The sequence below is a fragment of the Meriones unguiculatus genome, chromosome 5 (genome assembly GCF_030254825.1).
Source record: "Meriones unguiculatus strain TT.TT164.6M chromosome 5, Bangor_MerUng_6.1, whole genome shotgun sequence".
In the NCBI taxonomy this organism is placed as follows: domain Eukaryota; kingdom Metazoa; phylum Chordata; class Mammalia; order Rodentia; family Muridae; genus Meriones; species Meriones unguiculatus.
This window is the reverse complement of record NC_083353.1, coordinates 131437419-131464509: the sequence shown is the minus strand read 5'-3', so window position 1 is coordinate 131464509 and position 27091 is coordinate 131437419. Positions and strand designations below refer to the sequence as shown.

General features: G+C 47.8%; 1 protein-coding gene across 6 annotated transcripts in view; it reads left to right on the top strand.

Annotated features, from left to right (window-relative positions):
- Itpr2 (inositol 1,4,5-trisphosphate receptor type 2) overlaps positions 1 to 27091 on the top strand; it is a 323374-nt gene that overhangs the window by 208543 nt on the left and 87740 nt on the right. For all 6 annotated transcript variants that reach the window (XM_060384487.1, XM_060384484.1, XM_060384490.1 and 3 more), the window contains 2 exons: positions 3204 to 3299; positions 6604 to 6726. In XM_060384487.1, the coding sequence (XP_060240470.1) occupies positions 3204 to 3299; positions 6604 to 6726 (219 nt within the window). The remainder of the gene's footprint in view (positions 1 to 3203; positions 3300 to 6603; positions 6727 to 27091) is intronic.

The window sequence follows — 27091 nt, the reverse complement described above, 5'->3', positions numbered from 1 at the left end:
GAGCCGGGAATCTCTGGCCTGTTAGCATAGCTGCTGGTTAGTGAACCTTGCGCCACTGAGAGGCTGTCTCACAGAACAAGGTGATGGCATACGTAAGGAGATTCCTGAGGAGATCTGCGGCCTTCTCGTGCACCACACTCACGCCCAGCACGTACAGACAAAGCTCAGCACGCGGCTTAACACTTTTCCTGTAAAGCCAGGACTGTCCAACCTCACAGGACATGAGAGTAAACTTTGTGCAGATAGCAAGGGGGGTTCAGAGCGCTGTCTGTACACAGTGGGCCCCGCGGTGCCAGGCTCTACTCGTGTTTTTACTGCTTTCCCCACGCTTTATGTGACAGCTAAGCCTCTGCCCACCATCTCCCACCCCAGCCCCCTCACAGCAGAGGCCACCCTCCCTGACTGGCTCCCGTGAGTGAGCGCGTCAGCTCCGGGCACACGTGACAGGCAGCCTAACTGGAGGCACCGTGCAGACTGTCATTCTCTGTTAAATCCAGCTTTAACTGCAATTCCTGAGACAGCATCCGGAGGCTCCGCCTTCAGTGTCTAAAAGGACTCACGTCCTGTGCTCTGCAGTGCGTGGTTCACTAGACAGCGCAGCCTGTGTTCATTGCATGACGCAGCTCGTGGGGAGCTGGTGAATAGCCCCACACAGTGCAGGTGTGTGTGGTGTTCACACGTCCAGATGCTACACTGAAAAATCGAGGGATGACAGTTTAACCCAGTATTAGCCTTTCCGATTGAATTTCTTTAAAATACGGATCATTCAACTTTTATTTGTCACAGTGGCGCCGTTTAGTTAAGCTGTCAGATACGTCAGGACGCGCCGGGAAGCAGCATATCTGCTTCTTTTGAAATACTTAAGTGTGGTCTTTGACGTGGACTTAAGTGAGCATACCTGTCAAATCTAAAGATGTTGTCTGTGTTGTTGCCTGATAGGAGAGCAGAGCTGTGTATGCTGGCAAGTTTGTGAGAGGTCGTGAAATGAGGCACTGTATGTAATAAACTGCTTGTAATGTTGATTCCCAGATTTGATGGCCTAATCATCCATAATTTTAGTAATACACCTACAGCTTACTACAGTGCTGTAAAGATATACTTGTGACATAATTTTTATACAATTATATGTTATACATAATAAGATATTATACAACATAGTATAGTTTTGTATATTAAATATATAATATACAAACTGCAGTTTTAACTATGCTTTATATACTCATTTAGTGTGTGGATTTATGAACTTCTCAGACATCTGTTTCATCCTCTTTGTCTTTTCATTTTCGTAACCGGTCTGTGAGTGCAAGGTGCCACATTTGTTGAGAGGGGGGTTGTCTGTGTTTTGTTTAGAAAGAATCTGGCTTCCACTGGAAGGAAAATCCCTTGCTAACTGGAGAACTTGTGTTGGGTTTTTCAATACATCCAGGCTCATGTAATTCCAAATTGGTTTAGATTTCAGGGGGTCATTTGCAAGATTTCTTTCTATTCTCAGAAAGCACGAGAAGGATAATTGGTTAAGAGCGCCACATTGCCGGTGACATTCAGAAACTGGATACGTTCGCAGCCCTTTCTACTGGCCCTGCAGCGTGTGGCTCATTAGAGGACACAGCCATCGCTGCCAGGCTGCCACTTCTGAGCTCTGTGGGGTTTGCTCACACAGCTGTAAGGATTTGCCGGCTCCCCTAGTCCCCTTGCCTTATTTTTAAGGTGTATTGTTTGGACCCTAGATTATGAAAGTGGATTAGTGGATTGTAGGATTTGAAATATCTGTAAAATATGAAACTGGAACAGGAAAAAAAAAAAAAAAAGGATCCCACTCTGCCCTGAAATTCTTCATGGTGGCCATCACCCTCGTTATCTTTGGAATCATTAGACGTCCCTTTAAAGGTGGCATGAGGCAGTTTTGGGAGCCCTGGGTAGAATGCGGAACCAAATCTAAGATTGTGTTAGTTCATACAATCTTATCATTTAGTGCTTTGTCCTCCTACACCAAACATGGACTCAGCTTGCTTTTATCACTTTAGAAACATATGGACTCTGTCTCTTAAAGTGTCTTTAAACCATTTCTCTCTACTTCATTCTCCTATCAGGCGTCTGTAGAGAGAAAGGTTTTATCTAGGTGGGGACAGAGTGCTTCCCTCCTGTGCCCGTGTAGGGCTGAAGAGGCCTTCATACTCTGATAAGTAACAATATTTGAGATAGTATGTTTATAACAAAATCGAAATACATCCAGCGACGTAAACTGATTTCATCCTTTATTAAGACAATAGTGGATGTTATTAATAACTTCCAAACACTGAATAATAAACATGATGAAACAAGCAAGTTATCGGCAGATCACCATTTTATTTCTAACTCATGAATTTAGAACTTCAAATATTAATTCTCACAAATGACTCACAAATGTATATGCAATTTCAATATGCTACTAATATTATTACTTCATTTTTAAAACGGTTGTACTAAATTCTTTAAATTTTATGCCATGTCCATAAAATGCCATTGATTCCTGTTCGTCTGATAGTAAGTGTCATCCTAGAAATCCAATTAGAAAGCACTGAGAGAGAATACAGTCTATCGGGTCTCATCAGGATTGGCTGCATCATCTTCCTCCGTGGCCTAGTGAAGCTGCTCCCCCCTCACAGGGGGTGATCAAAGAGCCAGCCACTGAGTCCATGTCAGAGGCAGTCCGTGTTCCCATTACTAGGGAACCCACATGGACACTGAGTTGCCTGATGAGACCTGATAGGCTAGGGTCAGATGGAAGGAGAGGAGGACCTCCCCTGTCAGTGGACTAGGAGAGGGACATAGGGAGAGAAGAGGGTGGGAGGGTGGAGCTGGGAGGAGACAAGGGAGGGGCAACAGCTGGGATACAAAGTGAATACACTGTAATAAATAATAAATTTTTAAAAATTAACAAAAACGAAAATATAGTTCTATTTAATGCAGCATCTACTCAGTTTAAAACGCCTGTGATTTAAAAATATCCCCCCCACCTTTCATGACTCATTGCTTTTATTTTGTATCAACAATGAAGTAAAACACTCTATTTGCAAATGTCAGTAAGACAAAATAAATAAGAAGTTTCGAATTTGACTGAGAAAGCAAAAAGGGCCTGGGAGATCTCAGCTGACTCAAACTCGGGGGTTGGTTAACCTGTGGTGTGTACCTTGCATGTGGACTGACCCAGTCCTTGTCCCCAGAACAACGCCTCCAAGCTCTTGCTGGCCATTATGGAGAGCAGACACGACAGCGAGAATGCGGAGAGGATCCTCTTCAACATGAGACCCAGGGAGCTGGTAAGAGCGCCTCGCCAGGCGCCAGGCGGTGTCAGCGCGGTGGGGTGGGGCCACCACGGGGAAGGCCCTGTGACTCAGGACTGGGGAGTCACTAGGTTCTGTTTGTTTTAGAATTATCCTTTGTTTTTATTCATATGTGTGTGTATCTATGTGTGTGTATGTCACACGTGCTCTCATGTACTTGGAGGCCAGCGAAGGGTGCTGGATCCCCTGTAGCTTCAGCTGTAGGCTGGTATAAGCCCCTGATATGGATGCCTGGAACTGACCTGGGGTCTCCGAGAGAGCAGGGACACGATTGCCATCCGTCATTGCCGCAGACTGATTTGCTAGTTTAATCCACTTTTAAGCACTTCTTTTAACCAAATTACCACACTCTGGCTAAATACAACTGACTTTTGCATGTACATCTCTGTAAAATTCCTTCCTTCCTTCCTTCCTTCCTTCCTTCCTTCCTTCCTTCCTTCCCTTCCCTTCCCTTCCCTTCCTTTCTTCCCTCCCTCCCTCCTTCCCTCTTCCCTCCCTCTCTTCTTCCCTCCCTCCCTTCTTCCTTCTTTACTCCCTCCCTCCTTCCCTCTTTCCTCCCTCCCTCCCTCCTTCCCTCTTCCCTCCCTCCTTCCTTCCTTCTTCCCTCCCTCCCTCCTTCCCTCTTTCCTCCCTCCTTCCTTCCTTCTTCCCTCCCTCCCTCCTTCCCTCTTTCCTCCCTCCTTCCTTCCTTCTTCCCTCCCTCCCTCCTTCCCTCTTTCCTCCCTCCTTCCTTCCTTCTTCCCTCCCTCCCTCCTTCCCTCTTTCCTCCCTCCCTCCCTCCTTCCCTCTTTCCTCCCTCCCTCCCTCCTTCCCTCTTTCCTCCCTCCCTCCCTCCTTCCCTCTTCCCTCCCTCCCTCCTTCCCTCTTCCCTTTCTCCTTCCCTCCCTCCTTCCTTCTCTCCCTCTCCTCCCTCCCTCCCTTCTTCCTTCCTTCTTGATGATTAACGATTCGTGGGTGCAGTTGGCTGTTAGTGGGCTCAGCCCTGTAAATTCACAGTCTGTGGGTCAAGAGCACTGGACCAACACCTACAGATGCTCATCTTGTTTTTTTCTGATCGATGCAATGGTGCATGCAATGTTTGTATCACATTACATACTATGAACAACCTGGAGATGAGTGTGCCTGGAGCAGAGTCGCCCTGCGGACTGCCCCACTTTACAATGGGAATCAAGTATGTGTGAATTTTGAAATCCTTAGGTCTGAAGCCAGGTCCTCGGGGAACCAAGGAAGAAGAATATGTGGGGAAGGCGTGAACTGCATGCCATACCCCAGGTTCTAGTTGCACTCTTCCAAAGCAGATAGATTTGATTTGCCTGTTTGGAAAATCATTCTTACAAATGAGCTGCCCACGGTGCCTGGCCTCACGGGAAGAGGAGGCAGGCGCTGGATCCGAGGAGTGTGTCCCTGTGTGCTGTTCCTCCCCTCTTGGGCATGCACGCTATGACGTCATTTGGGCATGCTCTGAACGCAGTGGGTCTGAGATACCTGTCGAGGTGCTCAGTGTGCTCATGATTAAGTTCCCCACATCAGGGGTGCGGCTGGGGGCCGTGGGGGGCTGAAGCTGCTGCCACACTCTTACTTGACAGTGGCACTGTGCCCCACTGTTTGAAGATGGTCTCCTCTGCCCTGAACACCTTTTCCTGTCATCTGCGCCCTTCTTCATGACCCATCCGCAACTGAGTGACATGGCCACCCAGGCCCCTTATAGGGACGGTGCACTGCTGTTCCTGCCTCTCTCTTGCTGGCCCTCCTGCTGGACAGGACCCTGAGTGGAGACGCTGTCCTTGTCCATTGCAGGTTCCTCAGTGCCCAGAGTCAGTGTACTTTCTAAAACCCTTTTGTTTACATTTCTGATATCTCTTTCTCCCTGCTCCACCCCAATCCCTTCCAACACCCTGACACCAGGTAGGAGAGAGAAAGAGTTAGTGGGAGAAGAGGTGCAGTTCTCTTAGCTGCTTCCTGCTGGTTAGGGTTGTCAGGTTCCATGGAGCCAGCCCAGTCCTCAGGAGATCTCCAACTTCTTGTCTGACTGCATCAGCAGCAACAGGAGTCGAAGGGAGGAAGCAGCAATGGCCTCTTCTTTCTCTGCTCCACACTCTCTGGGCTCTGGCATTTCTTCTCTCCCAAAGTCCTCAGATTTAAACTGTCTGCAGCTGGCAAAGACCTCAAGGCAAATAGTCTGCTGCTGTGGATCATCTGAATCAGTCCCACATCCCACACCTGGGACCAAAACAAAAACATGTTTATATCCACAAGTATTTACTGTGTTGAATAAATAGTGGATGTTTCTCAGGATTCCAAATTCTCTTAAATTCTCTTAACTCAGACCTCAGAGTGCTGATGTTCAAAGACATGAACAGAAACTTTCAAAGTAAATGGGAAACACAGTAACAATATGAAGGTTTTCAAGAATATGTTTTAAATTATTTTTAAGTTAGTATGTATTTTTAATTTTATTATGGTTTTTTTTTTTTCACTAATAAGTTATGCTAGTTGCGTTTCTCCTTCCATGATAAACATCATGACCAAAAGCATGGGGAGGGAGGGTTTGTTTGGCTTACAGGGCCAGGCCAGTTCTTTACTGAGGGAAGTAAAGGCAGGAGCACAGGCTGCTTGTTGGCCTGTACCCAAGCTCCCATTCGTTTACTTCTCTCTTGTAGCCCAGGCCAGACCTGCCTAGGGATGGTGCCACCCACAGTGGGCTGGGCCCTCCCGCAGTTAGCAATCAAGAGAGCACTCCATAGGCCAGCCCTAGGAGGCAGCCTTCCGGCGGAGCTTCCTCGGACAACCCTAGGCAGGCAGCCTCCCAGTGCGACTTCCCTGGACAGCTCTAGGCTGTGTGTAGTTGACAGTGGGAGCTGAGAGATAGGCCATTTTACTTGTTCTCAATCCCTTCTCTCTGTTTATCTCGGCTTCCCTTTTGCTGGTCCCTCTTCCCCTCATATCCCTGCCCTTTCTTTTCACATGAATTTCGTTGCCCTGTCCTAGCTACTTTTCCTTTCCTTTAGTTCTTTCTGTCTTCACAGCCTCCTGTCTACCATCACATGGTACAAATAGGTGCACGTGTGTGCGCATACACGCATGCACAGGCACACACACACACTTAAATGTGAAGTTTGTATGTGAGAGAAAATGCAGTATTTGTTTTTTTAGAGTGTTTATGGTTTTGAGTGACAAGAAGCTTCCCAATTTTAAGTTATAGCTTGCAGACAATCTGAAGTATTGCTGCCATCCCTCAGACCCTGTTCTTGTTATTTATTTATCATTTATTTATTGCTAGGTGGATGTGATGAAGAATGCCTATAACCAAGGACTGGAATGTGACCACGGGGACGAGGAGGGAGGGGATGATGGCGTTTCTCCAAAGGACGTTGGACACAACATCTACATTCTGGCCCACCAGGTGCCACATTTTTATCTACACTTATCTTGCTTGCCTGGTTATTGTGTCTTATGCCAATGGCTTGTTACTATGCTTTTACATTCTGGTGTTTTTATGTATTCAGCACCTGCCCTCCTAGTTTTCAGTTAGAAAAAATACTAAATCCTTAGAATTAGGCAGTTCAGGATACACTAGGGAGCAATTGAAAAAAAATGAGGCCCAGGACAGACAACTTCTGGTCCTGGAGGGAGTAAGCAGGGTCAAACCAGAGCCTCCGGAGAGGGAGGGAGGCTACCAAGGAGGCAGAGTGTGACGAGATGAATAGTGGTGCTCTACCGCTTAGCCTGGGCCACCCCAGCAGGGAACTCTGTCCCAAACACAGCTTAGCCAGGGCCACCCCAGCAGGGAACTCTGTCCCAAACACAGCTAGGTATCTTAGCCAGGGCTAGCCCAGCAGGGAACTCTGCCCTAAATCACAGATTGACAAATTTTAATAGAAGCCATTGGGTTTGCCGACTTCATCCTCTAAGGCTTTCCACTGGACTTCCGACATCTATGAAGCTAAGTCTTGGGTTTCTTCATAGTGATTGTTTCCGCCCCATTGCTTGTAAGTACCAGTGTTTGATAAGCTCAGTTCCACGAACATGGTCAGTGTTTGCGGTTTAAAATGTAAAACTTTAGACGTACACATACTAAGTTGATTTTGTCTCCTCCAGCCCCCTCATTTTTAGAGGATAAAGTTCAGGCTTTGAAAACGTCTCACACTTCCTAGCCATGTCCCTCCGTCCCTCCACCAGCTGTCTCTCCTGTCTGCTGTCCCATCATCTTATCTGTTGATTAAGTAAATGTTGGCGGTCTGAGTAGATTTAGCCGTGAAGGATTTTTCCCTGGACATTTCTCATGCCCTTCTGCCTTTGTGTGACCATGTAATGAGTATAAACTTGAATGATTTTTTTTTTAAGTTTCCAGGGAAAAAAACAGATTGTTAAAGCTACCACACGGGTTTTTGCACTTGGGTGAAATAGTCAACACCTTGAGATTTGCAGGGGTTCTCATAGGCTGTCAGGACGATGACACAGATCAGCAGGTTGAGAGCAGCTGGGTTACAGCTGTGGAGACAGAAGGACATTTTAGGTGTGAGGAACCAAAATTGAAGCTGACTGACAGTCGAAGGAAGAAGGACAGAGATACAGGATGTGGGGAAGTCCCATTTCAGAGACAGAAAAGTCAGGGTGTTAGGACCAATGAAAGTGATAATGTACACAGCAGATTTTATATGAAATAGGTTTATTAGATGGAGATGAAGAGAGAGAAAAGGAGAGAGTGAGACATGATGGGGGAAGAGGGAGTTCTCCAACAGAGAAAGGGGAGAGGGCAAGAGACAAAGTGGTGGGTTGATCCTTTTAAAGACTTAACCACACCTGCCAGGTGTGGCTACCTGGCTATACCTGATGACACATGATGACATCATAGGTTGCTAGGCAACCCAGAAGTGTGCTGCCTAAATACTAACATTCCTCCCTTTTTCTATAATTAAAAAATGAGGAGCTTCGGCTGCTTCTCATGTAAGACAAGCTAAAGTATATAAATTTAGGTTCATTGGAAGCAGCTCTTGGTTGCCATGCAAGGGGTTAAATGAGAGAGAAAAAATAATAGCAACAAAATGGCCAGATGACATGGTCAAGAGGAGGAGGGAAAACCCCTGCCCTGGAAAGCTTAGGGTAGAGGATTGCCAGCCACGCAAGACAGCAGGTAAGGACTGTGGAATGCTGAGAGAACCTACAGCTTCTTGTCCTGGTCCTGACACACCATTCTAGACTTTAGTTAATAATAAGTGAATAACAGGCATAGATTCTCTTCTGGCTACTTCCTGCTGACACTGTGGGCCACTGTAGGGAGGTCGAAAGTCTGAAATGCTGGCCAAGTCCAGGAAAAACAGGCTGTTTTGATGTTGTCCAGGGTCTGTAAGAACATCCATGGCTGGGAGGGAAAGTGCAGGTCCAGCTTGATGGAAGTCCTTGAGGTCAGACTGGAGCACCTGTGGTAGCTGCTTTGGAGCTGTCGTGGTTGTAGGAAACATCTGGGTCTGGCAGGATACTGAAACATATACATGCATATATATATATATATATATATATAAAGAGAGAGAGAGAGAGAGAGAGAGGTTAAAATTAAGTAGGTTATGGGGAAATTTCTCTAGGTGTACATTTAAAACTTTCAGGAGAGCGAACAGAGGCGGAAAGTTTGGATCAAAGAGACTTGAACATGGGAACCTCCATTTACCTGAAGGAACTAACATTTACCCAGTCACTGGCAGTAATTAAGGCTTTGCTTTGGATTTGTCATCTAAGGAAACTGAGGCCAAGTTTGGTTACAGAAGTGTGTGTATTTTTAGAGGCCCTTAAAGGGGGCACTAGGTGTAGAAATCTGAAATTCTCCAGAAGACATCCCAGAGGAGAATCTGGAGCAACAGATGGAATATTCCCATTGGGAGGGTAGGAGTCAGTGACCTGCCAGAGGCATCCCACAGGCAAGGTTTGGCTCAGTAGAGTATGCTCCTACCTGATCCAACAGCTCATGAGCATTGGCCAGAGACCAAGGACACAGCTGCCTGTAGGAGACATGGTTTACCTAGTGCTAGGATTTTCATAGATGAGTGTGAGATGGGGGAAAACCATGCATGTAGAAGGGGAAAAAAATCTCATCCCCAGGGAAGAGGAAGTCCTAAATGGAGCAGCAAAAAGGGTCAACTGTGGCCAGTGAAGACTGTGGTTGGGGGTTCCTCTGTCTCAAATGGTACTAGGAAGTTGCCGGACACTCAACAGTCAATTTTCCCCCACCAAGAGAGGTGTTTGTGCTGACCAATGAGTGGAACTCACCAGTCCAGCTGGTGTTGCGTGTAAGAGGTAGCAGTCAAGTAGCAGGAAAGGGGAGGAATTCTACCTTCTGAGATAGGCAATAGGTGCAGTACTTATCTGGAGCCCAGGTGACCTGAGGTGGATTCAGGTGGATTTCCTGCAGCTTACAAGAATTACTTTTAAGTTTTACAAAGGGGATAAAGCTTTAGATGTGTGAGCATCACAATTGTAATCTGCACTGAAATATACATTGTAGAAAAGGCAGTAGACATACACATTTGTGTTAACAGCCGAGAGAGAGCATAACAGTTTTCCTAAGTTAATAAGTGCTGTTTCTCCTGCCATGACTGTCTATGATCCAGATTCACCACTAGGCTTTCTGGTTAATAGGTTTGCTATAATTCAAGTGTAATTTTAAAATTGCTTTATACTGTTCTTCTATATTGTTGGTTTTAAAACTCATAACTCGGCTTACTACGTACAAGCTTTTACCAGTACTCTCAATTAAGATGTTTTAATTTTAGAGGTATTTATTTATTTATGTTAAAATGTGGTTGCTGTGTTATATCTTTACTATCAAAAGGTTAAAATATGCTTGGTCTTGTTTTCTAAAAATGGTATTATTATTAATCTATAGTATAGCCTTAGACTTTTATAAGCTATAAACTTTTTTTATATACTAAATCATACAGAAAACTGTTATGCTCTCTCTCGGCTCTTGCCCTCTCCTCTCTTGCCCTCTCCCCTTTCTCTGTCGGGCACTCCCTTCTTTCCCCCTATCATGTCTCTCTCTCTACTTCTCCCTCTCTCTTCATCTCCATCTAATAAACCTCTTTCATATAAAATCTGCTGTGCGCATCATCATTTATTTGGTCCTAACACGGGATGGGAGTTTCATCAAGCCAGGAGAAAAAGAATGAGAGAGAATGAACTTGTGAACAGAAATAAATCAATCCCAGGCTGAGAATGAAAGTCACATGGCATACCAGAAGTAACAGAGACGTAGTGGCGTAGTGTGTGGGGTGCAGGGTCGCCCAAAGCCTGGCTGCCATCAGGAGAGGAGACAGATTAGGAAGAGCCAGCGGCACAGGTCCTTCAGGAGAGGGGTCAGAGCCACCTGCATATTCGTCAGCGTCAGCGGAAGCTGGCACCATCCTGTTTGTGGAGGCTGCCCCCTCAGCATGGCGAGCGCTTCATGTGTCAGGCCTGGCCCTGTACCTACGCAGAACGTGAACCCACAGCCAGGCTCCATTTGCCTGGGAACCAGTGGAAGCACAGGCATTGGAGCTGTCCAGCCCCCACACCCTTGAAGTCTCAGAACACCAGCAGAGCAGTGGACATCAAAGTCAAGACAGACTCCTGCTGGGTCAGCTGTCTTAGTAGACAAGAGTAGAAACCCTAGACGCAGGAGCCGGCTGTAGCGTGAAGGAGAAGGCACACCTGACACACAAAAGGAAAGGAAGACTCAAAGGAGACTGAGACCGTTCACACTGATTTTGATGGATCTGAGCTGGAGAGAACAGGTGTGTTCAAAGCGAAAGAGCAGATGTTCAAACAGAGTGGCCAGAGGCTGAAAACAGCTCAAGAGAGGAAGTGAGGAAGCAGTGGATGTGGAAATGGCTGGGGTCCTAGGGAGGGCTTTTTAAAACCTCCTCCAACTAAGACTTTGGGAAAGCAGTAGTTTGCAGAGCTTTGAGGGCACACCACATAGCTACGTGAAGGGAAGCCAGCTTCCGGAGGGGGAAAGGACCAGCTGAGTAAGGGAGGAAATGCTGAGCGCATGGCCTTGGGATATGTCTGAATCCATACAGGCCTCTGTTAGAAGTCAGAGAGGTGGACATCCTCCAGTTTGGGTTCCAGTGGTGTGTGTAACTGATGGCACAACCCTGCTTCTTTCATTTAGTGACACGGGAAATTGTTCCCCGGTCAGCATATGCTGTTTTGCTTATGGAGTTAATTTTTCAACTAGTTTTCCTGGAGAAAGTAGCAACTTTCACCATGTTGGGCCCTTTGGATCCTTACGAGTGAGGAATGTGTAGCTTGCTTTAGGCTGGGAGGTTGTATTTGGTTTCTTGGTCAGGTGTGATCACTCCTGTATGGAGGTGCACATGACTATAAGATAGCCAGCTGTCCATCAAAAGGAGCCAGTAGCTGTGCGTGGAACCGGGCTCTGCTGTTTGCCTAAGAAGGTGGGAGCTGATGCGCTTGCAGATCTGCGTTGGCCTCTGCACGGCCCGGCCACCAAGCTGTGCTTCCTCCTCCCCTTACTATAATCATCTTACACAGTTATTTTGGTGCCCTCAGACTTTCCGTTTCTGTTGTTGAAGCTTTTCATTGCAGGGACGTAGTTCTGCTTTTCCACTGTGACATCCCTCTGGGCCCTTCCTATGGTCAGATTTACAGGAAGCAAATGATGCTTCTTGTAAGTGTCTTGTCTGATCTACATACAGCTATTAATACATCACAAAGGGAAATTCTTCAGCTTTGATTCTGCAGTGTCGTGCTGCGAATCTCCTCACTGTTCAGCAGTGCATCCTGACCTCTGACCTGCCTGTCTCCAGATCTCTTCTGTCTCTTCTGGTCTGGCTGTTTCACAGTTTGTTTCCTGCCCATCCCTTCTCTGCTTGGGATTTTTTTTGAAACAGTTAATGTCCTCTGTCACACTTCTCGCTCTTCCGTGCATTCATCACATGCCAGGCTCCATCCTGCCTTCTGCCTTGCTCCTATCTGAGTCTCAGGTGACTCTTACTGGAAGGAAAATGTATGTGGAGAGAGCTGGGCACCATGCCTCACACCTCTGTATCCAGAACTCAGGAGGCTGAGGCAGGAGGACACAAATCATCTTACTCCTAAGTTCCAGCATGAGGCTCTGTCTCAAAACACAGATAACAAAATAAAAGAAGTAAATGAAGAAACCTTAGCTGCTTTGTGAACAGGAAGATGTGTTCAGCAGAAAATGAGAGGAAACAGAAACAGTGGTCACTTTAGTTAGTTACACGAAAGTCTTCTCAAAATGAAAGCTTTAGATTTTTTCATTAGCATTTTCCTGAATCAATAAATGGCCTTTGAAAATGTTAACTTTAATGTCTGTATAATTAGGCATCATTTGACTGTACTGTAATTTATTTAATCACTCCTTATTTTTAAGCCTTTAGGTTCCTAATATATTTGCTATGATAAATAGCAGAGGAGAGCTGTGATGAGCTGAGTGTCTGGAGTGCAGCTGTCAGTGCACAGATGCTTTGACCAGATAGGTCTATGTGTGAGATATGAGTGGACATTTCATTTTCAGTCACCTCCTTGGCAGCGGTTCTTAGCCTCCCTAGTGCTGTGACCCTTTAATCCAGTTCCTCATGTGGTGGTGACCCCATTCATATGGTTATGTCATTACTACGTCTTAACTGTAATTTTGCTACTGCTATGAATCATGTAAATATCTACATTTTTCAATAGTCGTAGGTGACCCCCACCAAGAGGGTCAGGAGCCACAGGTTGAGAACCGTTGCTTTAGGGTGATTCTAACATGGACTGTCTGTCAATTCTTTGTGTCGTTCATCGTTTGCTTTTCTCCTGTGAATTACTTGAAGGTATGTTCATCCTTCATGAGGTCTTCTTTGTCTTACACAGTTTTGATTAAGGATCATAACCATTCATCTATCTCATGCTAATTATACCCATTTTCCAGTTCATTGGCCTTTTAGTGCTTTAATGTCCTTTCTGTCCATCTCCTTAAAGCTGCCAAATATGCCCCCAGGCTTCTTCAAGGTTCAGCTTTTGTTTTTAGTCATTCAGCCTCTCACTGTCATCATGCATAGATGAGAAGATGCTTTTCTTGATTATTTATCTTTTAAGAGGGTCTCACTGCGTTGCCCGGCTGGTTTGGAGCTTGCATCAATCCTCCTGCCTCAGCTTTCCAAGTGCTAGGATCATGCGTGTACACCACCTTGCCAAGCCGAGGTGGTAGGCTCCGGCTCGAATTCATCCCAGAAGGCACATTCTGAGGTTTGATCCAGGGTCTGTGGGAGCTCATGCAGGAGAAGAGATAAGGGCCTGAATCCAGACCAGCCTCGGGGCTCACATGTGTGGTGTGTGTGAGCCATCTGGGGCAGGGCAGGCCTGGGTGGTCTGACCCTCCTCCCTGGAGCGGAAGCTGGTGTGCACCTCCGCCAGCTCGCCCTTTGGGGTCATGGGCTGGGTGTTCTCCTCCTTCAGGCACTTCAGAAGAACCCTGGGTGTTATTTTTTTTAAATTGTGAAGTCTAATCTTTAAAAGTTGGCAAGTCATTTAAGAAATGTGAAGGCACGGAGAGGCTAGCCAAGCTGAGAGCAGCCAGGAGCCATTCTTAGCATGGGTGCAGCCAGGACCCGAGTCCTCACTGTGAGGGTGGAGCGAAGGTGCCCAGCTCCCAGGCACCTCAGCACACTGTCACAATGTAGTGGCGACAGCTCGGCTGTGGGGCAGTTCATGCTCTGACTAAGAACAGTGCAGGAGAGACCAACAGGACAATTCTCAGATGTGGTATCAGCCATGCAGTGATGGGGAATAGGGTGTGGTAAGGCTGGGATGGCTGGAAGCTGGACATCTGGAGTGTGTCCGTGAGGACTCAAAACCAAAGTTAAGCCTAAGGGAAGAAACTGAAAGCACATGAAGTGGAGGGGGCCCTTACAAGGTACAGTTCAGTGGCTTCTGAACGGCATGAGCCCACTCTGTCTACAGGGAAAACAAGATTCATGTAGTTGGTCTACCCCAACCACCTAACACTTGAATGTCAGTGAATTGAGTTCATTTTGGGTTTATTCACCACAAGGCAGTAGTTCTTGATCACCTGGGTGTCAGGCTTCATAAATCAGGAAACCCTAAGGAAGGGAATTCTGGAAGGAGAGGGAGACAGAAACTTCCACAACTTAAAGATGCTGTGTTGAAATGGGAAAAGTGCAAGATGTTGGTACCCCAGAGTCAGGAGTGAGGGAAGAGGGTGGCTGAGGTGCAGAGGCCGCTTCCCTGAGAAGGCAGTGTGGCATTGCTCTCAGGACTCTGAATGGGAATCTCCACTGTGCCCACTTATGCCTTATGTGGCAAAGTGGACATTTTTGTAACATAATTACCAGACATAGGCACCTAAGAAATGCCATGCCCATAGGTGAGTGGCTAAAGAGCAAGGAGGTGACAAGAAAATGATATGCTCCCAGGCTTGGGCTTGGTGGTTTATGTATAATAACTAAAATCCAAACAAAGAAATTGTTTCTCTTATCATTGTCACTGGTCGGGATTATTGGAAATTCCTGTCATCAAGGTTGTAACATCCTTGAATGCTGATGCAATGCCTTCTCTTTTCTTTCCTATTCCCATACCAAGTGTGGTGCCTAGCACGCAGTGTCTGCCCCCGGAGAGTTCCGAGGCTAGCTCCTCACACAGGCATGTGTGTGTTGGTGAAGAATGATCAATAGTGTCCCGCACTGGGCAGTCAGGGCTCTTACACGTCTGGCACTGATGGATTGTTTTCACTTTGTAGACCATTTTCTGCCAATCTTTCCACTTAGTTCTGTGTAGACAAAGCTCTGTACTGTCTTCCCTCTTGCTGAGCACTTTTCTTATTTGTGCCAATGACATCATCTTCTCTTGAGCCAATGGCCTGTCACCTCCTGCAGTTCTCTTTACTATCCTGGCATCTGCCTCCCCTACCTCCTGGATAAATTAGAAGCAACTGTTTTTTCATTGGTGCATTTGTTATGTTCACCCAAACCACGTAGTTACATTTGTGCTCGATTGTGCTCTGATATGCAGTGTTTCCCACGGGCTGGTGTGTTTGAACTTGGTCTCCAGATCCTGTTTGGGGAGGCCTTCTGGGAAGTTGATCTGAGAGGGGTGGACTTGGAGATTTTACAGCCCTCCCTGCTTCCTGTCCTGTGTCTGTGTCTTGGTCCATCCGGATGTGAGCAAGCACCCTCATGCCCTGCTGCCACCGTGCAAGCTGCTCCAGCCACCACGCCTCCCGTGCTCACTGCGCACACTCAAACCATGGGCCAGACTAAGTCCTTCCTTGCTTGCTTCCTCCCTGGCAGGTGTTTGGTTGGCCACAACATTAAAGCAAAGTAGCTAATAAACACAATGATGATACTGGCGTCACTTCCAGTTATTCTCCGCATATTAAATTGTTTATGCATGTTTGAGTTTTTATTCCTGTGCAGTTGCTTATGCATGCTTGTTATTCATACTAAATTGTTTATCTGCACTCAGCTGTCTGTGCCTAGTTAACGATGCACACTCAGCTGTCCGTGCATGTCTAATCGTTTATGCACATTGCCTCGGATATTTAATTAATGGCAAACGCACAAATATGGGTACTCATGAGTTGTCTTTTATTTTTCCTAAAAACTTTCCAAAAAGATAAAATAATAATAATAAAATAGCCCGGACACATTAGATTTAAATCCTTGTACTAAGCACCAAATACCAGTCACTGAGCACCTGAGAGCCCAGGTTACAGCCATTGTGTGCCTTCTGGATTCAGGGTCAGCAGAGGCGACAGAGACACCAAGGAGGAGGTGGAAGGCAGGTGCTCTGATTTTGAGCTGGGTGAAAGGATTGAGACGCCACGTTCAGGAGGAGCAGTTACGCTGCACGGAGTGAAGGAAACGGCACCCTGGCGTTTGCTGTCCAGCCGGTCCCGCTGAACTCCAGATTCAGCAAGAGAAGTGTCTCAGAAACAACCTGGGGCGGGCAGTGGGGTAAGACACCTGGGGACCATCCCTGGGGCCCACAGGTGCATGCACAGGTGCAACACACATGTACACAGGGCGTGAACATACCCACAGGCACATGGGCTTATACCCTCCGAGCACAAAATCCATTAGGAGAGCTGAAGAGGGATCAGAGTGTCACGTTGGTGTTTCCCTCCGAGAGGAAGACGCCAGCATTGGTAGCGTATCTCAGCCTCCTGGGTCGCTTGGCATTGCAAGGGCACAGTCCTTTTCTTAACTCTGGCGAGGAGCGGGGTCAGGAGACAGTAGGAGGGGCTTTGCTTCTTCATGAACGCGATTCTTTGTCATGCTGACATTTTCTAGATCTCTGATGGTCTTCGTTAAGCCACTCTCCCCCTAAAATTCCACAATCGCTTGAGCTTAAGGCCTATGCATATAAATTGCTCTAAATGCCCTGAGACCAGAGGAAGTGTGTACATCTCACAGACTGCCGGAAGCGTCTCCCTGGAGCACTCCTCTTCCTGCGTCTGTCTTCCTATGCTAATGTGTAGTAATCAGCATTGCTTCTTTACTTTATGTGCAGAAGCAGAAAGATGGGTTTGTAATTGGGTACCTAACTTCCATCTCTGATGCCTCTGAAGGGTGTTAACTAACTTACCGTCACTGTCGCTCCGTCTCTATTATCATTACTTGTGGGAGTGGAGAACACAGCTGGGTTTTTCGACCTACGGAAGCACATGGAGCCCAGCGATCTCAGCAGAAAAGTGCAAATAGCTTGCCTTTACCCCCTCCCTTGGTGTGTTCGCTCTGTGCTCTGTGGGAGTTTCCACTTCCTCTGAGTTCAGCTCCCCCATGCGGAAAATCACCGGGAGCCCTGTGTGCAGGGACCCATGTGGACCCAGAGCGTCTTTGGACATGACGGCTTTTCTGGTGGACTACGTTGTATTTTAAAGACTGTGTTGGTCTAACTGAGCAGCTGCATACTTCTGTGTTTGCATTCACCTTATCTGCTCACAACAGGGATCTGCGGTTAAAGGAGGAACGCCTGTGTGTGACCGGGCTCTTAAGAGCTCGGAAGCCTTGGAAGGGGAATGATCTAGGTGTTCTGAAAGCTGTGCCTGACACAATTCCATATGCCTACTAGTTTGCAGGAAACCAGGAGTTAAAATAGCGTGCTGCCCTGTATGGTGCTTGGTGAGGTGCCACCGTCGGCTTCCGGCTTCGTTCAGGCTCCTGGCACCATCAGTTATCCCTGGGCTGGGGACAGACTCTGTGCATAAAGCCGTTTTCTTCCTGTGGTGGTCTGAATGAGATGTCCCCATACGTCTTGATCCCCAGTTGGTGGCTGCTGGTGGGGTGCGCATAGGAGACACAGCCTTGCTGGGGAGGGTATGCCGTGGGGGAGGGGCAGGCGGGGGGTTTGAAAGGATCCGTTCAAGTTAGTGAGCTCCGTGTCCTGCCCATGGTCCAGGATGTGAGAGCTCAGCCTGTGTTCCAGCTGCTCCCTGGGCCCCTCGTCAGGAACCCTAAGGCCAAATAAACCCTGCCTCTGCGAGTTACCCTCATCACTGTGTTTGATCACCCACCCAACAGAAAACTAACTAGGGAGGCAGGAAAGGGAGGCCCGGAGCCTGCAGGCTGGCCTATCCTGCAGAAGCAATGAGCTCTAGGGTCAGTGGAAGGGCCATCTCCAAAAATATGCTCAACAGCAGTGGAGAAGGAGACCTGGCATACACCTCTGGCCTCCACACACGTGTGTACACACACAGGCAGACACATACACACGTGCCCCCACATGCACAGAAAGTGAGTATAACCAAGCTTGAGGATTGGTCAGGACTGTAGGTAGGAAGGAATCCAAGGGCGCAGACTACTTACCTCAATGTGACCTGGCACCGATCTCAACGAAACTCTTACCCAGAGTGCTTTGCATTTAATTGTGTGTCATCTCAATGACACACAATTAATGGAACATTAATGATTTCCTAAAATGCTAAATCTATCAAAAAGAAAAGAAAAAAAAAAGGACATCTGCTTGAGAAAACGCCCACCTTTCCTAAGCAAGTCTTTCCTGGTTACTGTTACATGTGCAGTAGTTATATTCTGGCATTATTAAGCATCTATTTAAAGACAAATGAACCCAAAAGCATGCTTCATTAGTAAACACGTAAGTGAAGGGAAGGAAATCAAGCATCGTGTCAAAGCACCCGTGATGTTTCTGTGTCTGTCTATGCATGTGAATCTGCACACAGCAGTGTTAGGGGTGCGTGTTTCTGCATGCCTGCATCTGCTTACTGCAGTGTGTGTGTGTGTGTGTGTGTGTGTGTGTGCGTGTGTGCCTACGCTGTTCGCTGACTGACTTCTTATAGCTCAGGCATTAAGGAGGATGGTTTACAGCCGCGCAGCTCACTTCCTGTCCTGAAGACTCGCTGTAGAAGTGAGACTGAGGTGCAGGACAGAGTCCAGCTGGCATTCTCTCTGTTCCTAGAGCCAGAGCTGGAATTTTGAAGAAATGTCTGAAGATAGCATTGTCTGGTGTAATGCCCAAGAGAGCAGGGTGGGCATCGAGCCTTATTAACCAGCAGTGAGCTTGCTCAACCTGTTCTTTGGTGTCTGTTGGTCCGTGCGGATTTCAGAATTACCTAAAAGGGACACAGAAAAGCACTAGACCCATTGCAATAAAACAGTACTGAATGCTGGATAGTAAACTGTTAAAGAAAGCAAACCCTTCACAGAAAAGAAAAAAAAAAAAAGAAACCTGTTCACATCACAACCAAGAGACTGTCTGAAATTATACACTAGGGGAAAATTGTGGAAAGCCCTTGCTTAAGATTTTTCTTATCAACAGAAGAGGCCCCATTTTAGAGATATAAAATTAATTATTTCAAGGGACGTTGTCCAGCTGTCTGTCTGTAACGTATATGTACATACACGGGTATGTTTGAGCCTTGCCATCTGCTTGAGGCCTGAAGCCCACGTGCTGGTTGGTGCCACTCTGTGGGGACTTCCCAGTGCCAGCTAGTAAACATTTTAGGGTTCTGAGGCCATGCTGTGCACTGCACACATGGCTCTCAGCACATCTGGTGCAGAAGCAGCCGTGGACATTATGCAAACAAGCCAGTCCAGCTCTGTTACCAAATGAAACTTCATTTTATGAAACAGGTGGCAGGACTGATATTACCCAGGAGGGCTGTTTGCCAAACACTGCTGTAAGTGGTTTTAGGATCGTCATAATTTCCCATGCCCTGTATTTGAAGGAGTCTTGTATAATGGCTGGGCCTGCAAGGCAGCTCAGCAAGAAAGGCTCCTGCCCCCAAGCCCGATGACCTGAGTCCAGTTCCCGGACCCCATGTGGTGTAAGGAGAGAACCAACTCCCACAGGTTGTCCTCTGACCTCCACACGCTGTGACACGTGCCCCACCTCCCACAAATAAAGAAGTATAAAAAACTGAGATAAAGGACAAAAAGGGCCCATTTACTCTTGCAGTTGCTTTTATTGTTCTGTCTTTCAGCTTTTACTCTTGACTCAGGCTCTCGTGTGGTCTAGGCTTGCCTGAAGTTGCTGTGAAGCTGAAGGTGAATTTGAACCTCTGACCTTCCTGCCTTCATCTAGAGTACTGACTAGGTTATAGCTATGTGTTACTCTGCCCACCTAGATACGTTTATAATTAAAGAATGTGTGTGCATGTGTGTGAGTACAGGAGCATAGAGCTCGTGGAAGCCAGAGGTATCAGATCTCTGAGCCGAACTTATACAGGCAGTTGTGAATCACCCCACATGGGTGCTGCAAATGGTGCTCAGGTCGTCTGTCAGATCACTGTGCACTCGTAACTGCTGAGCCACCTCTCCAGCTCATAGTCATACTTTTTAAATTCTGTTTTGTCGCTCTGGATTCTGGGAATGCTGTTACAGGATATTTGATCCCATTGTGAACCCAGAGATTGTGGACTGTAAAACCCTGTTTCTTGTTTGGTGTGGTTCAGGCCTAGCACATACCTTTAATCCAAAGCTTTCTGAACACAAGATTAATGAAGTTAACCCTAGGTCAAGAAACCAGCTGACAGAGATTAAAAGTAGGAGGGCCTTTGAGTTGAAGGGTATTTAAGACAGCATGGAGAAGAAGGAGCTTTAGCTCTCTGATCTTTTGGGCTTTTTGGGCTTTGAGCTGGCCAGACTTTGGCCTTGGTTGGTTTTTTGTTGTTGTTGTTGTTTTGGCCTTTTCCTCCGGGCTGTCAGCTGAGCTAGTGAGCCTTTTGGGAGTTTTTCATCCGGACCTTAGCTGGGTAGGAAGCTCAGCTGGGTTCTTTCTCTGCCTCTCTGAGCTTGCAGGTTTTTCCCCAGCATCTGGCTCCTGAGTCTATTGGTAAAATATATTGGGGTCTTCCTTTTCTAAAACAACCCAAGGCAGCCTCAGGAATTGGAGAGTTGCGGTGTGTGCTCTGCCACTGAGCTGCTCTCCAGCCCGTCTCTCTGTATGTGACCCTAACACACACAGGTAGTCGCGTACACTTTGTAAAAAGATTTGAAAGGAAAACGAGACCTGATCATAAGCAGCTTGTGGAGGAAAAGGTTTGTCTTGCTTTCAGTTCTACACATAGCCCATCACTGCAGGAAGTCAGGGCAGGAGCTCAAGCAGGGACTTGGAGGCAGGAGCTGAAGCAGAGGTCATGGAGGAGTGCTGCTTACTGGTTTGTTTACCCTATTTTCTTGTACATCTGGACCACCTGCCTAGGGAAGGCACCTCCCACAGTGGACTGCCCCTCCCTCCCCTCCCCCTGCAATCACTAATTAAGAAAATATACTACAAGCCAATCTGGTGGGGGCACTCCCTTAGCTGACGGCTCCATTTTCCACAATGACTCTGTCTGGTATCAACTTGACATAAAATGCTCCAGTCAAGGGCCTTATGAGTCTGCAGTGGTCTGATTTATATACATCGTGGACAGTGGCACTCTGGTGATAAGTGAGAGCCCCTCACTCTAGAACAGGGCAGGCAGGGTGTGCTACCCAGTAGGTCAGAGGATGACCCAGCACAGTGTGAACCAAGGGTGTGACTGAATCAGGCAGAGAGGCGGCAACAGGACAGATCTAGGGGTGAAGGCACAGGACCAAGGGTGTGACTGAATCAGGCAGAGAGGCGGCAACAGGACAGATCTGGGGGTGAAGGCACAGGACAAACTGGGGATGTTTGGTGGGGCCAAGGCTGTTTCTTGCTTATGCCTGATGTGGACTTGGGGAACCGTCCAGAGCAAATGTGGGTACTCAGCTGGAGTCATCTCCGATTCCAGGCTCTGTCTGTGAGGCTCAGACCCACATCACTTTTCTTACCACACACCCAGGATACTTTTACTCGAGCTGTCCACAAACCACAGTGCTCTAAGACCCTTCTCTGAACTTCTGCCCATTTCAGCTTCCTCCTCTCAGTGTCTGACCACACTCAACTCTCTGCTCTTCCCCTTCACCCCTCTGAGGGCTTTTCCCTGCCCTGGTGTCACTCCAGCCTCAGAACTGTGTGTTTTCTCTGCCCCCTTCCTCTTCTCAGAAGTTGAAGAACTTGACCTCCCTTTATCAAGTAGCTATTTATCTGCTGAAAAAAGAGATAAGCAGAAAGTGACACTGGAAGGAATGGAGGAAGCCATGTCTCTCTGCTTCTGTTCATGTACTCCTTGGCCTGGTAGAGTAGCGTAAGACTCTGCAGCCTTAGGCAACCGTCGGAGCCCAGGTGGCAGGGAGGGCAGCATCAGGCCCAGAGCACGTGCAGTCTAGGCTTATAGTCTTCCCCTTGGCCCTTCCTGGCTTCCCCTCTAGGACCTGTCATTTCCTGGAGACAGGAACCTGTGTGTGCCGAGAAGGAAGGGAAACTGTGACTTGTTCTGAAGCCGCCCAGCCTCTTTCCATTGCTAAGTTCCCACTGGGGGTGTGCTGGAGAAAGTGAGGACAAGGCTTGGATAGCTCCTAGGGAAAGAGCTGGCTGCTGGCAGATGGCATTTTCTGGGCTGGAGGAGTAGGATGGAGTGAAGATCTTGGCTCTAGCCCAGGGGTGCTGGGGAACTAACGGGACACTGGGATGAGGGAGTGTAAGAAGCTGACTCCAAACTTCATCCTCGGGAAGAGAACTAGGCTTGGACACGAGTGTACAGATATATGAAAATGGCCTCGGAAACTGTGCTAGACGCATTCCCTGGAGAAGCAGTTGGAATGAGGGGAGGTCAAGAGTAAAGGCTCAGGGTGATTTCAGAGGTTGAAGGAGGGGAGGCTAAAGGTCGGCGGGGGGAGGGGAGCCCCCAGGAGTGTCTGGAGTGAGAGCTCTGAGAGAATGACATAGAGAGGGCAGTAGGACTCCAGGAAGGCCGGCGATGGCCTGAAGTACCCAGTGGGGAAGGGCACAGCTGGCCCTTGTGTGCGGCAGTGCCGTGATGAGCTTAGCTGAGGAGTTTGGCTGGCTGGCGTCCACCCTGGACCATAATGAGCAGAGGAGCTGAGGTGTCACACCATGAAGGACAGGGGACTCAGGTGAGCAGTGATGAAGCGGCTCGGTCCCGGCCTCTGGCGAGCCCTACCCTGAGCAGAGGGCAAGGAGGCTCTCAGATCCAAGTCTTCCTTGTCGTCCCCGCTGTCCCCTGCCCTGTCTGGGGTCAGGGTGCCTGGCAGACTTCGGCTCCTCTTGTTTTGCCATCATCGTGAGCATTTTGCAGCAGCTCGTCAGAAAATGGTGTGTGTGTGTCGTGTGCATGGACATGCCAGCACTATTCCGTTTAAAATATCTACACCCCACGGTTCCTCGAGCCTCCTCACACTGTTTCCTTAGGCCAGGGGTGTTACCAAAGAGCAGAGACAGTGGGACTCATTAGACACACTCCCAGCGTCCAGTGCGCAAGAGCAGACTTCTGACCTTGCCACGGTCCCAGTGAGTTCCCACTCTGGCGCTCTGCAGCTCTCTTCAGCGAGGCATGCTCTGGACTTTAGTGAGTGTGCTAATTAAATGCCGGTGGGCTTGGGAGTCACAGTGAGACCTTTCCACTCACATGTTTGAGACAAAGCAGGAAGGAGAGCAACATGGCCGCCCAGGGCCTCATTAGAGCAGCAAAGAGCCCAGACTCACCCAGGGTTCACAAGCTAAGTGGGTGCAGCAAGAGGACCCACAAAGAGCTGTGTGCATGGAGTTTTCACAGAGCAGCGTCTCTGTGTGGTGTGCAAGCTTTCCTTGCACGTTTCTCTGTCAACCCCCTGTATTGACCCTGTCACTCATTCTAGGAGTTCCTCTTTGCTTGTTTTCAGCCAGAGTTGCTCACTCCCACCTCCTTAACACCTCATTTAGGCACACATGTCCACAGTGTACCGTGGATACGGGTGGGGCCAGGCAGCCAGGCCCTTCCTGCCTTGTCCTCCGGGACCTGACATTTCCCGTTCCTGTAGGCGGTAGACCTGAAGTCCTGGGGAGGAAGGCAGCTCTTGTATTCCTCCTTCGCCTGCCCCTAGGTCACTCTGGGCCTGTCCCTCAGGGGATGGCATGCTCTGTAAGCAGTCAGCCAAGGAGAAACCCATGTGCTCCTGGGCCTGCCCACGTCCCTGACCAGAGAGCCAGCCACCCCACCACCTGCTCTCCCCTCCAGTGGCTCTGGGTTCTGTCTCCTCTTTAGTCCCTTTCCAGCCCACTCTCCCCAGAGAAGTCAAGGGCCGTTTACTGGGTGCTTGTCTTTCTGCTCAGCCCAGAGCTCTGGCTAGCGAGGCTTTGGACTAGCCTGGCTTTGGACACCCATGGGTTGTGCTCATAGTACCCTTCTGTTGTGTTTACTTGCTTGGTTTCCTTACTTTCTCCCAGTGTCTCACTGGCTGTCATAGCAATTCTCTGAGGTTGTATCAACACGATGCTTTCAGTAACTTTGCTGGCAGAGAACAGAGCTGAAGTACAAAGGGGCTAGAGCATTTGACCCTGGGTTCCTCAGAGCTAACTGGGCGCTCCAGTCACACACACACACACACACACACACACACACACACACACACACACACCCTGCCGTCCCACCATCCCACAGCTCTTCCTAAGCCGCATGCTCAGGCATCTGCAGCATCCACCTGTCACAACTGCTTGCCCCTCGTCACCATGGTCTCTCTGTGGATGCTAGCCCTGGTGCTTTGTTTTTCCTGCTTCCATTCACATGTGGATCCCAAGTATCCGGGATCCAGTAGCCACAGCAAACGCTAACAAATCATACCCCTGGACTTGCCCTGGACTCAGCACCTTCTATGCTCCACTTAGCAAAAGCCATTTGTTTCCTAAGTGTTTTAGAGACAGGCTGAGTAGTCCAGTCAGCCTCAGACACCCAACCATTCTCACATTCCCAGCCTCCCAGGATCACAGCAGTATGTTGCCACAAATCGGATCTTACATGGCCTTGAAAACCTTGTTGCATCACCTGGCGCCCCTTCCCAAGCCTTGGGTTCTTTCCACCTCAGTCTCTCTGCTCAAGATTCCGGGTTGTGCTCTGAAACCACATACTGTAACCCTGGTTTGTGTCTTTGAATTGCTACTATTCCATTTTTTTTTTCTTTAAGCTTTTGGAGAAATGGTCTCTGATGGTTTGATTTTAAATGGCGCCTCTGCTTCCGTCTGCTCTCTTCTGTTCTTGGCCTGTTTATGGCTTCTGCCCAATAGCGAGTTCCCTGAAGGCAGAAGCTCTTTTGCCTTTTCACCCTTCAGACCCTAATGTCAGAGGTAACTTGCTCACACCAGAGGCCAAAGACTTCGGCGTGCAGAAGCCAGGCTGGGTAAGCACGAATTCACTGCACAGTAGCTTACTTTTAAGGAGACCTTTAAAACTGACTGGAATAAGAGGATTTTTACATTCTCATATGAATACTTTGTGGATCTTATAATGTTAATAGTCATGTTTCATGTATGGCTAATTCATGACCTCATATGTCACAACAAAGATTTATACTACAGGTCACAAGGTACTTTGTCCAATGTACTTGTCCAAAGTACCTGTGTGTTTGTGTTCAATAATCTATAAAATCTTACTGTCATCTTTACTGGCTATCTTTTTTAACAAGGATGGAGGAATTTTTTCTAAATTGAGTTTGTCTAAGTTTTCTCTGCCTTCCTTTCCTTTTTGCCCTGCTCTCTCTGCTCTTGTTTGCAAGCTGGGACACTTGCCTTCCAAATGACCCCAGTGACTGAGCAAGGGCCTCTGTTGACTTCTTGGTCTCTTTCCAGTTCTGTTCCTGTGTCCGGAGTTCTTCCTTAGAGCTGAGTTCACCTTGCCTGGCTTGCTGATTTGCTGGGTGGGGCTTTTTGAAATGCAGAGATTTAAGCAGTAATCCCTCCTTGTTGTATTAATGTTTACTTTTAATTTATCTTTTAGTTAAGCAGCAGTTATTCCTAAGCAGCTGCATAACCAAATCACCACACAGAGACTAGGATTTATTTTAATTAACCTATGCTGGGCAATAGTTAATCCATCCTAAACCTCCAAGCCCGCATAATTTCCTCCCATTCAGATTTCACCCATTATACTTGCTTTTCGTCATGTCTTAGGTCCAGTCCATTTCTCCACATGGTTCCAAGACCTTTCCTGCAGATTCTCCCCATCCTCTCCTGCTTTCTTCCTCTTCCTCCCACTCTGGACCAGGATGTCCCACCTTATCCTCTCCATTGCTCCACATTGTGGCTGGTTGTTTTGACAATATAGAGAACAAATGGTGGCATGTTTACACAAACTTGGGACAGGTGATGCTTAGAATAAGCATCACAGTGCAATGTCCGATTGAAGCCAGATAGTGGGGTAGATAAGTCAGTATTTGAATGAACAAGGGTAAATTGTGTACATTCCAAAGGAACACTATATCAACACTTCCTTTACAAATCACTGCAGGAACACAGGGGCACAGCTGACTTTTCTGTCTGCTCCCCAGTTAAACAAGAGGTGGTGGTGGCCTTGTGGTCCTAGTCTGGTGTAGCTCAGAAGAAGAAAGCGAGAGAAATATTCCTGGAGCGAGTGCTTCTCTCTCAGCTCCTTGGGCTCCACCCCGATTTTACATCTGGCTAAACTGTGTACCTCACGTGTCTTTCTGAGCTCACCTGTGGTTTTGTGGACTGCTGTGGCACTTGCCACTATAATTTCCAGCCTTTAATTAAGAGTTTGCAGTGACTTTGTCAAGACCACGAACACCTGACTTAACTCTTCCAGGAGGAGGTTTGCTTGATAAGAGCTGGATGGTAATCTGGGTTCTTCCCTGAGCGAAAGAGTTTGCCCAGGCACCTAGGGAGTGACAGGAGTGACAGGAGTGATGATCTTCCAGAAATTCTCTCTGGTGTGTTTGTCAATACCACTGCAAAGCAGTCGGCCTTAAAAAGGTCAAGTGACGTGAATGTGTTAGCACAAAAGGTCAGCGGGACCTGATAGTCACTCAGTGCGGATGAGCCTGCTCCCCAGCCATGTCCTTACTGTCCCTAGCCAAGCGGAAGGCTTGCTCTGATAAGTCAATATCTCCCACTCCTTCCAAAGGCAGCCTTTTCACCCACCTCTTGAGTCCTGGCCCTGAAGAAACACAGAAATTACTAGAAACAGAGAAAGAATCAGAATGCTTTTAGCAAGAGAAACTTCTTTTTAGCAAGAGAAGCATCTTTTCTGGCTTCTGTTGGCATACTTTCCAAAACTATTTTCTTTATGCTTCTTATGACTCTACCTCTCTTCTCTGCCCCAATCCCTTCCAACACTAGGTAGAAGAGAGAGACTGTTAGTGGGGAGAGGGGCAGAGTTCTCTTAGCTGCTTCCTGCTGGTTAGGGTTGTAGGGTTCCTTGGAGCCAGTCCAATCTTTGTTTC